We start from the raw sequence: 13,725 nt of genomic DNA, 5'->3' as shown, positions 1-13,725 counted from the left end.
ACACCCCTTCCCCTCCTCCTGTTTATCCAGTGTGCACCCTCTGAGGTCCTGATCTATAAGGGTGATGTGGGCTTTTGGGGCGGGGGGGGGGGGGGGATGGAAAGGAAAGGCTTCTTACGTCCCACGGGAATAAGGGACAAGTTTGCAAGGAATGCTGCTTTTTGCTTGGTCATCTATGGTGAGGGGAAAACACCCCTAGGCAACCAGGTAGGGTCGTTTTTTGTAAACAGGGAGAGAATCGGCTCTCTCTCGATTCCTTCAGACTGTTGGCACTGAGGCGGGCTTGATTTCGATGTGCATAGGCTGGACCCACTGGGCATAAGATTGCCCTGTAAGCTGGCTGCTTGACTTGGCGGCAATAAATTGACCTTGCCAAAGGAAAGTTGGCAAATTGTCAAGCGGCATTTTTGACAGCAGATTTTTGTCGGTGCTTGCTTGCAGTCAGACGGACGTTTGTCAGGCTGGCCTGTTTATAAGGTGGCCATTGTTTTTTTCAGGGTGTGTTTTATCTGCAATTTGTGCTGTAGTTCAGAAAAGTCTGTTGTATGAAAACGGGAGGACCGGACCAAGTTATCCTGCACATATTGTACACACGCTTCTCTCAGGAGCAAGTCCTATGTTTTTTTCCTAATATATCTTGCTCCCGGATAAGTTGCCATTCGGTTACTTCGTTTCTGCCCTGACTTTCTCCCTGAGCAGCTTATGTCGTTCTCCTAGCTTCCATTTATTCTCACAACAACCCTGCGAGGTAGTTTTGGTTCCATGAGTGCCGCTGGCCCAAGGCCATCCAGCAAGGATTGAAGAAGACTGCCACCTCAGATGTTTTTTTAAAAAAGGGTTGTGGAGAGTTGAAAAGGTGTCGCTGGTAACCGTGTATTCCAGTGTTGCATGAACATGTGTTATTTGGTGACTTCCCCCTGGCTACTGGCAGGGAATGGAGAGTAGAGTTGTCAGGTTGGGAAACTCCTAGAGGTGTGGGGAAAGAGCCTGGGGAGGGAAGGGACCACGGTGGGGCACAATACCATAGAGTCCACCCTCCAAAGCATCCAGGAGAACTGATCTTTGCCTTCTGGAGATGAGCTCTAATTTGTGTGGATCCCCAGATCCCACCTGGAGGTTGACATCTGTACCATGTCCATTTTCATTGATTCCAGACCTGGCCTTTTCCCGGCTTGTTCCACGTGGAAATAATTATTTAGGCTGAAACTAGAAGTCATGCGTCGTGTCTAGTCCTGGAAGGACAGGTTGAGCAGTGGATGTGGGAAGGGGTTTAGACCCGCCAGAGAATTCCCCTGTGTGTAGCCACCATTTTTCTGAGAACCCCAGTGGGGCCTCTGAAGTTCACAACAAAATGGTTCCCGGCTTTCGCCTCCTCCCCTTGTTTACATGTTCCAGGGGTGCATCAGAGATTGTAATGTCTTTCAGGATAGCGAGTTGCCCCTGGGAAAATTACTAGCTCTTTCCCCGCTGCCTCGCAATAAATCATGCCTACTGAGGAGTAGGTTTGTTGTCTGTGATGAGTGTTGGTCACAGCCCCATGCCCCTGAAGTTGCCAGGTGCAGATACTGGCCCAATGTTAGGAGCAGAAATTACCAGACCACAGCCACACAGCCCGGGAACCGCACAACAGGCAGTCGAAAACCTTTCCAACCAAGTTGGAGCTCGAAATGGACAGCTGGGCTTTGCTGGCAAGGTATTTGCACAACTAGTTTCTGCCTCTAAGAGGTTCTGCTTAGATCTCCTTGGGGTTTGCAGAACCTTAGAATGGATGTAGCTAGTAGTCAATGTGGTGCCACAGTGTAGAGCAGGGGTGGCCAACCTATGGCGCTCCAGGTGTTCATGGACTTCAGTTCCCATCAGCCCCTTTCAGCACCATGCTGGCAGGGGCTGATGGGAAATGTAGTCCATGAACATCTGGAGTGCCATAGGTTGGCCACCCCTGCAGGCTAAAACAGGTCCCTTACTCAGCCGCTTGACCTCAGCCCAAACGCTCTCTGAGCCTCATAAAGTTGTTCGCAGATCCATCGCAGGAGGGGGAAGCCGTTTATCCTGCCCAGATGTTCTCGCAGGAAGGGTGGGACAAAAAAGCAATGCCAAGTATATGAAACCTCCTTGTGCTGAGACTGAGCGGGTAGCCAGCCTCCAGTTCTTCCATTACAGCTGATCTCCAGACAACAGCGATCAGTTTCCTTAGTGAAAGTGACATGTTTGGAGAGGGGTCTCTATAACACGAAAGCCAGTGTGGGTGTGGTGGTTAGGAGCAGGTGGATTCTAATCTGGAGACCCAGGTTTGATTCCCCACTCCTCCACCTGAGTGGCAGAGGCTTATCTGGTGAACCAGATGTGTTTCTGCACTCCTACATTCCTGCTGGGTGGCCTTGGGCTAGTCATAGTTTTCTCAGAACTCTCTCAGCCCCACCTGCCTCAGAAGGTGTCGGTTGTGGTGATCGGAAGGGAAAGGAGCTTGTAGGCCACCTTGAGTCTCCTTTCAGGAGAGAAAGGTGGGGTATAAATCCAAACTCCTCCTCCTCCTCCTCCTCTTCTTCTTCTCCTTCTTCTCCTCCTCCTCCTCCTCTTCATCACAACCCTGATGAGATCTCTCCCTGTCTGAAGCCTGACCTTTCCAAGCTCTGTCCCCACATTTCTCAACCCCAGAGTTGGCAGCCGTGGAGGCAGGCCGCTGTCCCACCTAACTGACTTCTCAGGCTGGTTCCTGTTTTCAGGGCTGGGTCACAAAATAGATCTTTCCCCACCTGCCTGTGACTGGAGGTCGCCTGAGGCTGCACTGGCACGCTACGTACCTGCCTTATTGCTGAGAAATCCCCTCCCTGTAACCTACATAGTGGGTGTCCCCTGTGCCGTTCTCATCTGCACTGGATGCCCTTTGGGGGTTAGAGATTGAAGAAGAAGGGATCCCGACCTCTGCAGGGAGATTCCATTTTTCTCCCAGCTGAAATGTCAGATGCCAGCAAGATGAATGTTGACTCAGTTTGGCCCCTACCTGAGGTGGCTGACCATCTCATGAGAGCACAATTGATCTCCAGATCTTTAGGGCAGAACCACCCCATCAAAAATCCTCCCCTCCTCAAACCCTGCCGTTCTAAGGCTCTTCCCCCAAGATCTTCAGGTGTTTCCCAACCCAGAACCGGTAACCCTTACCTGCCCGTTTTAGGTTCATTTTATTTTCTAAAAGTGTAGCACACATGCTTGAAAGGCTTAGCCATTCATTGCTTGACCATCCATCAGAAGGAAGAAAAATGAAGACTGCAAAGAACAAAAGAACTCTAGGAAGTCATGTTGATTGGTTGCCAGTTCTGAATCGGGAAAGACCTGGAGATTACCTAAATCACAGCAGGGTAGATTGCCATAGTATTGTACTGTTCAAAGCAGCCATTTTCTCATGGGGAATGGATCTCTGTTGTCTGGAGATCAGTTGTAATTCTGTGGGATCTCCATGTCCTATCTGGAGGCTGGCAACCCAACAGGTTGAGTTATTTTTTGGTTGACATCATAGGAGAGCCAGCCAATCAGCACTGTGCTCAGGCAACTTCTGGTGGTTTTCCCTCTTTTAAATTTGAGGCTGGTGGAGAAAGTATGCTTGTATTTCATTCTACCAGGGCATGCCCCAGTGTTTTTCAAGTGTTGTATCAGCCTTCATCCAAGATTTGCATTTCATGGGCAAAGTTGGAAAACCAAAGATGAAGAAGAAGAGTTGGATTTATATTCCCCCTTTCTCTCCTGCAAGGAGACTCAAAGGGGCTTATGAGCTCCTTGCACTTCCCCCCTCACAACAAACAACCTGTGGGGTAGGTGGGGCTGAGAGAGCTCCAGAGAACTGTGATTAGCCCAAGGTCACCCAGCTGGCGTGTGTGGGAGTGCACAGGCTAATCTGAATTCCCCAGATAAGCCTCCGCAGCTCAAGCAGCAGAGCCGGGAATCAAACCCAGTTCCTCCAGATTAGAGTACACCTGCTCTTACCAAAGACAAGGATTGGCCACCAAATTTTTCATAGGGAATTCACAGTCAGTCTCCATAAATTCCCTTTGGGACGATGTGTTCAACATAACATGTAGTTCGAACAGTGGGGGCACTGTGTAGAATGATCCTTTGCCAGGTGTTTTCACAGGCACATCCCATGGAAGAAAACATCTGCTTCAAACGTACCTTTTCCTGAATCTCTGTGGTTAGACTTTTGATAGAACATTGAGAAGATGAGAATTAGCTCCAGACTTCGATCAGATTGAGGTCAATAAAAGAGAACTGTGGTGCCATGTCCATGTGAGAAAATGTATTATTTTGTGTTGTGGCTGTTGTTTGGATATTGATAACAAGTATTCGATAAGAGCTTTTAAAACGGGGCTGCTATTTTAAAAAGCAAACAACCCACACATCTTTTTTGCGGTTGGTTTACGGAGATCATTTCCTGTCTGGCCTTATCGGGTTTTTCTTCTATTATCGGGTGTTTGCAGGCAGATATTTTTCCTGTGTAGTTTCTTCTTAAATATATACTGGCTGTTTGTCTGCTTTTATTCTTCTGTTGAACGGAGTTAATGTAAGGTTAATTAAACGGGAGTTGTCCTGCTAAGAAATAATGCTGAAAACATCTGTACTTCTTTGAGGCTATAGAAATTGTGGCCCTTTCTTATAGATAACACCAATGGATGCTGTGATCGTTTCTTTCAAAAATGATATCGTCGCAGCGCTGGTTGTGTGCCTTCCAGCATTTGTGTGTGTGTATGTTTGTGTGACATAGAAATCGTTTTCCCCCCTTTTAAACAAATGGAAAATCATTTTCTAAAGACGCAGGAGACAAATAAGGCTGTGCAGACTTGGAACGGCGCTCCAAAAATCAGAAAGCCTGCACTGAAGTCCTTCCCTATTTATACCAAAAATATCCTGCTATAAGTGCACCCAGTAGGAATTACGAGTATATTTGAATACAGGCACATAACTTGTATAATGCATTCATTTTCTGTTAACCATAGCAGGGCCAAAGATCTATCAGCCATTCAAATCCTACTTTCTGACCTCTAGCAATGCATCTTTTTGACTTCTAATGTTTTGCCATGATTCCACACTATGTGCTGTGTTTTGAACACTGGCACTTGTTGTGTACTGCGGGATACATAATGTGCATCTGTTGCTGTTGTGAGGATACAATGGAATAGGAGAGAAAGCTGTAAGCCGCTTTAGAGCCCCACTGGGGAGAAAGATGGAATATAAATGAAGTAAATAAATAAACAAACAAGCTACTAACAGCTTGTGTCTGTCAGTCCTGTGTCGTATTCACATTGTCTCCTGCCAGCTTGCTGTTGTATGAAGTGCAGAACCTATCTGTTAATGTAGTTAAGAGCAGGTGTACTCTAATCTGGAGGAACCGGGTTTGATTCCCTGCTCTGCTGCTTGAGCTGTGGAAGCTTATCTGGGGAATTCAGATTAGCCTGTGCACTCCCACACACGCCAGCTGGGTGACCTTGGGCTAGTCACAGTTCTTCGGAGCTCTCTCAGCCCCACCCACATCACAGGGTGTTTGTTGTGAGGGGGGAAGGGAAAGGAGCTTGTAAGCCCCTTTGAATCTCCTTACAGGAGAGAAAGGGGGATATAAATCTAACTCTTCTCCTCCTCTCCTTCTTCATCTTCATCTTCATCTTCATCTTCATCTTCATCTTCATCATCATCATCATCATCATCATCATCATCATCATCATGGGAGCATGCCTCTGAGACCCGTTTTTCATCTAGGCAAGCTCTCAGATAAAACTTATTCACTGGGAACGTGCTGTAGATCCCACTGAAAGAACCATTGTTACATGAACTGGTGTTCTTGAAATAAACTGCTGTTAGTAATCTTTCGGATAGTGGGTTGTGTGGTGGGACAATCCATTCTGGGTGGGCTGAAGTTCTTACATTTTGTTTATCTCATTCTTTTTTTAAAAGTAAGTCAGCCACCATGGGTTCCGTAAGAGGAGACCACTTCAAAGACATCAGCCCTGTGATCACACCCGAGGGAAACGTAGTGATGAGCTTCAGTTTTGACAGCTACCAGCTGGAAGAAGAGGAGCTCCAAGCCAAAGGGTGTCAGGCCAAAGGAGTTCTCACGTTCATGGAGCCAGGTGAGTGACTTCCTTTCTCAACATAATTCCCATGGAGACAGACTGGACTACTGCGAGACACTCTTCTTGGAGCTACCCTTGAAGAGTGTTTGGAGGCTGCAGCTAGGGCAGAACATTGCGGCTAGACTGCTGGTCAGGGCCAGCTATGGAGACATGACCCTAATACTCCAGCAATTACACTGGCTACTGATCCTCTTCTGAGCTCAATTCCAGATGTTGCTTTTGTCCTTGAGACCTCATGTGGCTTGGGACCAGGCTATCTGAAGGAGAGTCTTTGAAAATGGCAGAACTGTCTTAGAAAATTGGTAGAAAATGTTGACAGAGAAAAATTTTTTCTCTTTCTCACAATACTAGATCTAGGGGGCATCTATTGAAAATGCTGGGGGGAAGAATTAGGACTAATAAAAGGAAACATTTCTTCACACAACACGTGATTGGTGTTTGGAATATGCTGCCACTGGAGGTGGTGATGGCCAATGATTTGGATAGCTTTCAAAGGGGCTTGGACAGATTGATGGAGGAGAAGTCAATCTATGGGTACCAATCTTGATCCTCCTTGATCTGAGGTTGCAAATGCCTTAGCAGACCAGGTGCTCGGGAACAGCAGCAGCCGCAGAAGGCTTTCACATCCTGCAGGTGAGCTCCCAAAGGCATCTGGTGGGCCACTGCGAGTAGCAGAGTGCTGGACTAGATGGACTCTGGTCTGATCCACCAGGCTCTTTCTTATGTTCTTATGTCTTCTTCCATATATTCTTGCTCAGGAATTTAAATCATAGGGAGACAACCTCCAAACTGTCCCACCTATCAAAGAAGCTTGTGTGATGGCTCATGTGATACCAAATTAGGAGGGTGAAGATATTCTGGAGTTAGATAAACAAATTGCGTGATTCTTCCAGCAGGGATTGTTGTTCTTATCACTCCCCTGCCAGCATCATGCTGGCAGGGGATGATGAGAACTGTAGTCCATAACATCTGGAGGGCCGCGAGTTTGACACCTATGCTCTGGAGGACAGGTGCAGGATTCCAAACGATCTGGGCAGGTTGGAGTGCTGGACCAAAACTAATAAAATGAATTTCAGCAGAGATAAATGTAAGATGCTAAACTTAGGCAGGAAAAATGAAATGCACAGATATAGGATGGGTGACACCTGGCTTGACCACAGTACATGTGAAGGGGATCTGGAAGTTTTAGTAGACCACAAACTGAACATGAGTCCGCAGAGTGATATGGCAGCCCAGGAAGCTAATGCAATTCCGTGATGTAACAATAACAGTGTAGTGCCTAGATCAAGGGAAGTAATTGTACCACTCTATTTTGCATTGGTCAGACCTCACCTAGAGTACTGTGTTCAGTTCTGGGCACCACACTTGAAGAAGAATGTTGAGCAACTGGAACGGGTCCAGAGGAGGGCAACCAAAATGGTCAAAGGTCTGGAATCCATGCCCTACGAGGAGAGGCTTAGGGAGCTGGGGATGTTTAGTCTGGAGAAGCGAAGGTTAAGGGGGGACATGACAGCTATGTGTAAATATTTGAAGGGATGCCATGTCGAAGAGAGAACAAGCTTGTTTTCTGCTGCCTTAAAGACTAGGACACGGATTAATGGATTCAAGGTGCAGGGAAAAAAATTCCACCTAAACATTAGGAAGAACTGTCAGGGCTGTTCAACAGTGGAATTCACTGCCTGGGAGAGTGGCGGAGTCTCCTTCTTTGGAGGTTTTTAAACAGAGTCTGGATGATCATATTTCAGGAGTGTTTGGATTGTGTGTTCCTGCATGGCAGGGGGTTGGACTTGATGGCCCTTGTGGTCTCTTCCAACTCTATGATCCTATGATTCTACTTGTGCTGGCTGTTCAGGACTTTGTTCTACAGGCTTCATGCAAACTTCTGGACACTCTCCAGCCAGCTAGCTAAATCACAGAGGGATTGCCAGTCATTTCTAACCTACAAAACGAGACCATTCTTTCTCCGAAATAGCCACAAAAAAGGCTTACCTCGTCCCCAAGGCACTAGAACCCAAGTGGAGCATTCTAGAACAAAGAAGGTCCAAAGAAGGAAATGGCAGATGAATTCACAAATCTCCTATCATCTTTTGGTGAGAAAGAGTACAGCCTGGCCGCAGGCAGACTTGCTTACCCTTGGTGACTCTCTCAACTGACCCCCATCATTTCAGGACACGATCTTGTTATTTGCTGAGCTTCTCATAGACCAATATCCAGGGCTTCTGCCCCTTAATCTCTCCACATATTTGTTGCTGGTCTCTTGTTTCGTGCTGTGGTGTTTGGCAACGAAACACAGCCAAGATCTGGTATTTGAGCCGCCTCCTGGGTATCAGCTGAAAGGTTGCAATTTGCCGAATGGCATTTAATCAGAACAGGATTTATTGCGTGGCGCGCATCGACCTCACAGGCGCTATACACCTACAAAACCCTGCCGTTTGCAAACATTAAGGGCCACTTTTAAAAATTGAAGCTGAGAATGGTGTTTACATCCCTCTTTCTCGAGCTGGGGGGAGAACTGGAAGCTGCCAGTTTGGAGTTGCAAAAATGGCAGAGCGTGAGCCGATCTCTGCCTCGGTGTGGTCTGCTGAGTTTGCTTGTGTCTCTCGGGGGCCGCAATTCTCTGCATGTTTTCTTGGGAGTAAGCCCAGTCAGTGTTTGTTTTGCACACGTGCGTGAAATATTTATGTATCACACTGTCGATGAAGATTGTCCTGACGCAGCCCACAACATCCGTTAAAAATAACACAAGGCTTAAAACAAGAACTGGTGGGGCAACTATCTAGGAAGCATAAGTATAATAACTCTTCAAAGCAGCGATGAAAAATGGGAGACAGGCACAAATAAATTGCGGCCGTGACTCTGTAATTCAAAACCGATAATAAAAAACAGGAGAAGAACGAGGAGAGAGAAAACAAGGCAGGGCTCATCACTTTACAAAACGTTTTGGAAAATAAAAAATGTTGTCAGGGTTCGGTAGGCACTTTAGACGATTGGTGTGCCCCAAAGAATAAAGGTTGACCAGAGCGTCCCTCAGTGGAACTACATGTTACAATAAACATGGGACCACAACCCTAGAGACTTGTTTTTCTTTCCACACTGAGTATGGAAAAACTTACCAGCATGATGTAGTGGTTAAGAACAGGTGCAGTCTACTCTGGAGAAGCGGGTTTGATTCCACGCTCTGCCACTTGAGCTGTGGAGGCTTATCTGGTGAACTAGATTAGCTTTTGCACTCCAACACACGCCAGCTGGGTGACCTTGGGCTAGTCAGAGTTCTTCGGTGCTCTCTCAGCCCCACCCACCTCACAGGGTGTTTGTTGTGGTGGGGGGGGGGGCGAGAAGGGAAAGGAGATTGTCAGCCCCTTTGAGTCTCCTTGCAGGAGAGAAAGGCGGGATATAAATCCAAACTCTTCTCCTCCTCCTCTTCTTCATCTTCTTCCTCCTCCTCCTCCTCATCACAGTATGCTTTTCTATGGTTGCCTGTCGTGTGGATTTGCCGCGCAACCCCTTCTGTGGAAAGTCCACATCTGTGTTTCTTGCAACCTCACATGACGCCAGATCCCTGGGGAAGTGGGGAGGAGGTTAGCAATGTGAATGCACACAGACCCATCAGCGTATACCCCTACCCATCTTGGGAAACCAGCTTTTATCAAACACTCTTAAGATAACTAAGCATATTGTGAGCTCAGACAGAGGGGGTTGTCTGGGTAGCTCCCACCACTGTGTCAGCAATGTCTGTTGAAATAATAACAGTTTAGAACTGTTGTTCTTCGATATAATCTGGAATCTTCTCAACAAGGCCCCTTCTGCACATGCTGAATAATGCACTTTCAGTCCACTTTGCAGCTGGATTTTACTGAGCGGAATAGCAAAATCCACTTGCAAACAGTTGTGAAAGTGGATCGAATATGCATTATTCTGCATGTGCGGAAGGGGCCTCAGTGCCTGAAGTCTTTCATGTACCCTGATGTGTCCTGTCACCTCAATCACAGCTGCTTTCTCTTCCGCCCTCTTCCTTTTTCGAGGTACAGCCTGTGAAAACCCCGAACCTCAAGATCGCTACCATGGTATTTATTTTGCTATGCTGCTTGCCGGAGTTGGTTTCCTCTTGCCTTATAACAGCTTTATTACAGATGTGGACTATCTTCATCATAAGTATCCAGGTATGAAATCTCAGTATTGTTGAACCCCACTGAGGTGGGCATTTGGGTTTCTTTGCCGAACTTTCTTTGTTCTGGCATGTGTCTCCCTGCGCAGTTGCTGAAACTGAAGTCATCCAAACTAGGCTCCAAGGCCCCTTCCGCACACGCAAAATAATGCGTTTTCAAACCACTTTCACAACTGTTTGCAAGTGGATTTTGCCATTCCGCACAGCTTCAAAGAGCACTGAAAGCAGTTTGAAAGTGCATTATTCTGCATGTGCGGAATGAGCCCAAGTGTTAACACGCCTGTTATTTGGTTTTGCATAAGAAAGTATTAATCTTAAAGGACTTAGTTCCAAATGCTGGCACTGTGGAGACCAGGAGGCATATTATAGTCATATGTGGATAGAATGTGCAGAAGTGAAAAATTTTTGGGCAATTGTATTGTTATATATTGAAAAACTGGTGAAGATTAATATTGTTTTAAACAATGATTTAATGTTCATGGGTGTAATGGAGGATAGAAGGGTGGATACAGAATATAGTTATATGTATAAAATAATGATTAAAGCAGCCCATGCAACAATAGCTTTGGGCTGGAAAGAAAAGAAAAAATGGACAATTCAGAAATGGTTGGAATATATCTGGGAACAAGTGACACTAGATATTTTTGATATAATACCAAAAAATAAATTGTGGCAAGATTATGAAGAAGATGTAATGGTGGGAGGGAAAAAGGGGGGGGGAAATGTATTGTTTGAAAATGTCTGATGAAGGATACTTATATAAAATGTAAAATTCAAATGATACAATAAAATTTTTTAAAAATAAATTAAAAAAGGAAGTATTAATCTAAGATCACTGTAGCAGAGCTGTAAGTATATTTAACTAAATGAAGTCATTCCACCATAGCTACTGTTCTTGGATTTGTGTATCATTTTAAAAACTGTACATCCTTCCCCCCTCCCCAGAAAAGATCTGTTTGACCAAAGATGAAAGCAGGTTGAAAGACAGAAAAATGGCACATGCGTAATGGTAGTAGTAGTAGTAGCACAAGCCTTTATTGACATATAAGATGATACAGAGAAAAAACAAAAACCGGATTTAAAACAATCCCCAAAAAGAATAAGAAAGAATCTCTTGATAACAATGTGACACAACAAAGTTAAAAAACAGAACTATCCTTTAGGGTGTATAATTCTGAGTAAAAACTTGGCCACCAATTCACAAACTACAAGATCAGGGTTATTTAGCAAGTAGAAGATCTTTTGAGTATCTGGAATTCTGTCACAGTTCAAGAGAAGAGCTTTGCCTATTTTTCCCCTAATTCCCTCATAGTTTAGTGCAATAGAAATGGGAATGGGTTAAAGTTTCCAGTTCTCTTCGCGCCCTCTATTTTTTAAAAATCTACTACCATATAGCAGCGCTGAAGGCAGAACATTGAACCTAGCCAATGATATAGCTCTCCAAAGGCTAGGGTTCAGCATTATACATATATAATCTGCTATGGATCCCCGTTTAAATGGCATCAAGGAGCTAAGGGGTGAACATGTTTTGGTGCATAATGGTATCAAGGAATGGTAAATGAAAGACAATTCCTTGACTTGAATGGCCCAGCTTAGCCCGATCTCAGTAGAGCTTGGAAGCTAAGCAGGGTCAAGCATGGTTTGCAAACCACCTCAACCATGGTTGGCAAACCACCTCTGTTTGTGTCTGGCTTTGAAACTCCCATGGTGTCACCATAAGTCAGCTGTGATTTGATGGCACTTTTTACCACCATGTGGAAACTGTGCCCTTCTGTAACACTTCACTGTCTTTTCCAAACCTCATTCTCTTCTGCTTTCTTCTGTAGGGACGTCTATTGTATTTGATATGAGCCTTACCTACATCTTGGTAGCCTTGGTGGCCGTAATCCTCAACAACGCCCTGGTGGAGATGTTGAGTCTCCACACCAGGATCTCTGTAGGTAGGTTCAAGACCCCATTGCCCACCCTCCCCTCCACTGATGGGTGATCTCTCCTCTTGGGTTTTAGACACTGGACCTTTCTCCAATGTCCTGTCTCAACCAGAGGAGGTGCACCCCATTTTTTCATTTTAAGCTGATGCAGCTACTGAACACAACGATAGTGGGAGGCGACAACTGGAGACCTATTTGGGAAATAAAACCCTTCGAACGAAACCCTCCAAAGACAAAAACCTCACAATAATAACTATGTTCAATAGAAAGTGGGCTGAGATTGAAAGAGGGAGAAAGAATTAAGGCAGAATATAAAAGGGGAGGAGGGGGTGCTTGGTGGAATTTCTTGAAAGTTCTGCATATGCTGCTAGTGCAAGTCGAGAGGAAGAGATCCTTGTCCTTCGTTCCAAGCAGAAGGAAGCCCTGGTAGTCAGTCTGGCATGTTCTGTTTCCATCTCTTCCGGTTGGTTGCAGGGTATCTTTTTGCATTGGGGCCGCTTCTCTTCGTCAGCCTCTGCGACGTCTGGTTGGAGCTTTTCACCCGGCAGCAAGCCTACGCCATCAACCTCATCGCGGTGGGCGTGGTGGCCTTTGGCTGCACAGGTATGTGTGGGAAGGGGCCAAACACTGATCGGGGATGTGGGAGGCCTCCAGCCCACAATTCTGTGGCAGAGTTCACGCTTTGCGTGCTGACGGCTCTTGGTCGCATCCCTGCCATTTTCGGTTTGCATAGTTAGAGGAAGGGAATAGCCAGTCCTCTTGTGGTCCATTGGTAATACATATATGGTACCACATGTGTGCCTGCAGGAATGCCAATGGCCACTTTGGGGCCAGGAAAGAATAGCCAGGGAGCCTGAATTTTTTTACCTGCATAATTCAGGGATCGCTGGGGGAGTGGAGCGAGGAAGGAGTTGTGAATGTCTTGTGTTGTGCCGAGGGCTTGACTAGATGTCTCTGGATGCCCCTTCCAGCTCTATGTTTTGATGTTTCTAAACAGCCTCAGGTACAGTTGCAGAGCATCTTTCTCTGCTTGACTAGATGTCTCTGGATGCCCCTTCTCCCTGACAAGGACTAGAAGCACCGGCCTTGGATAAGTCCACCTGGGGCCGGGGCCAAGGATGGGATGGGGCTGTTCTCCTAGGGGAAAGAGAAAGGATGATGGGGTACCCCTTCTCTCCCTCCTTCTGTTATTTTAATTTTATTTTAATTTAAAATGGGCTTTAGTGCTGGTCCAGTATAAGGCAGCGTGGTGCCGTGGGTAAGAGCAGGGGGATTCTAATCTGGAGAACCGGGTTTGATTCCACACTCTTCCAGCTGAGTGGCAGAGGCTTATCTGGTGAACCAGATGTGTTTCCACACTCCTGCATTCCTGCTGGGTGACCTTGGGCTAGTCCAGGGGTAGGGAACCTGCGGCTCTCCAGATGTTCAGGAACTACAATTCCCATCAGCCCCTACCAGCATGGCCAATTGGCCATGCTGACAGAGGCTGATGGGAATTGTAGTTCCTGAACAT

At 46.2% G+C, this 13,725-nt stretch overlaps 1 protein-coding gene across 6 annotated transcripts in view; it reads left to right on the top strand.

Moving 5' to 3' along the window:
- Window positions 1-13,725, top strand: part of SLC29A4 (solute carrier family 29 member 4) — a 37,072-nt gene that overhangs the window by 15,215 nt on the left and 8,132 nt on the right. For 4 of the 6 annotated variants that reach the window (XM_048493932.1, XM_048493934.1, XM_048493933.1 and 1 more), the window contains 4 exons: window positions 5,938-6,113; window positions 10,139-10,276; window positions 12,108-12,221; window positions 12,687-12,815. In XM_048493932.1, the coding sequence (XP_048349889.1) occupies window positions 5,951-6,113; window positions 10,139-10,276; window positions 12,108-12,221; window positions 12,687-12,815 (544 nt within the window). In that variant the 5' untranslated portion in view covers window positions 5,938-5,950. The remainder of the gene's footprint in view (window positions 1-5,937; window positions 6,114-10,138; window positions 10,277-12,107; window positions 12,222-12,686; window positions 12,816-13,725) is intronic. The other 2 variants (XM_048493931.1, XM_048493936.1) reach the window with 2 other exon arrangements.

This window comes from Sphaerodactylus townsendi, linkage group LG04, assembly GCF_021028975.2.
Source record: "Sphaerodactylus townsendi isolate TG3544 linkage group LG04, MPM_Stown_v2.3, whole genome shotgun sequence".
NCBI classification, from domain to species: domain Eukaryota; kingdom Metazoa; phylum Chordata; class Lepidosauria; order Squamata; family Sphaerodactylidae; genus Sphaerodactylus; species Sphaerodactylus townsendi.
Note: the sequence above shows the minus strand (reverse complement) of the source record. Positions and strands in the feature narration are given on the sequence as shown.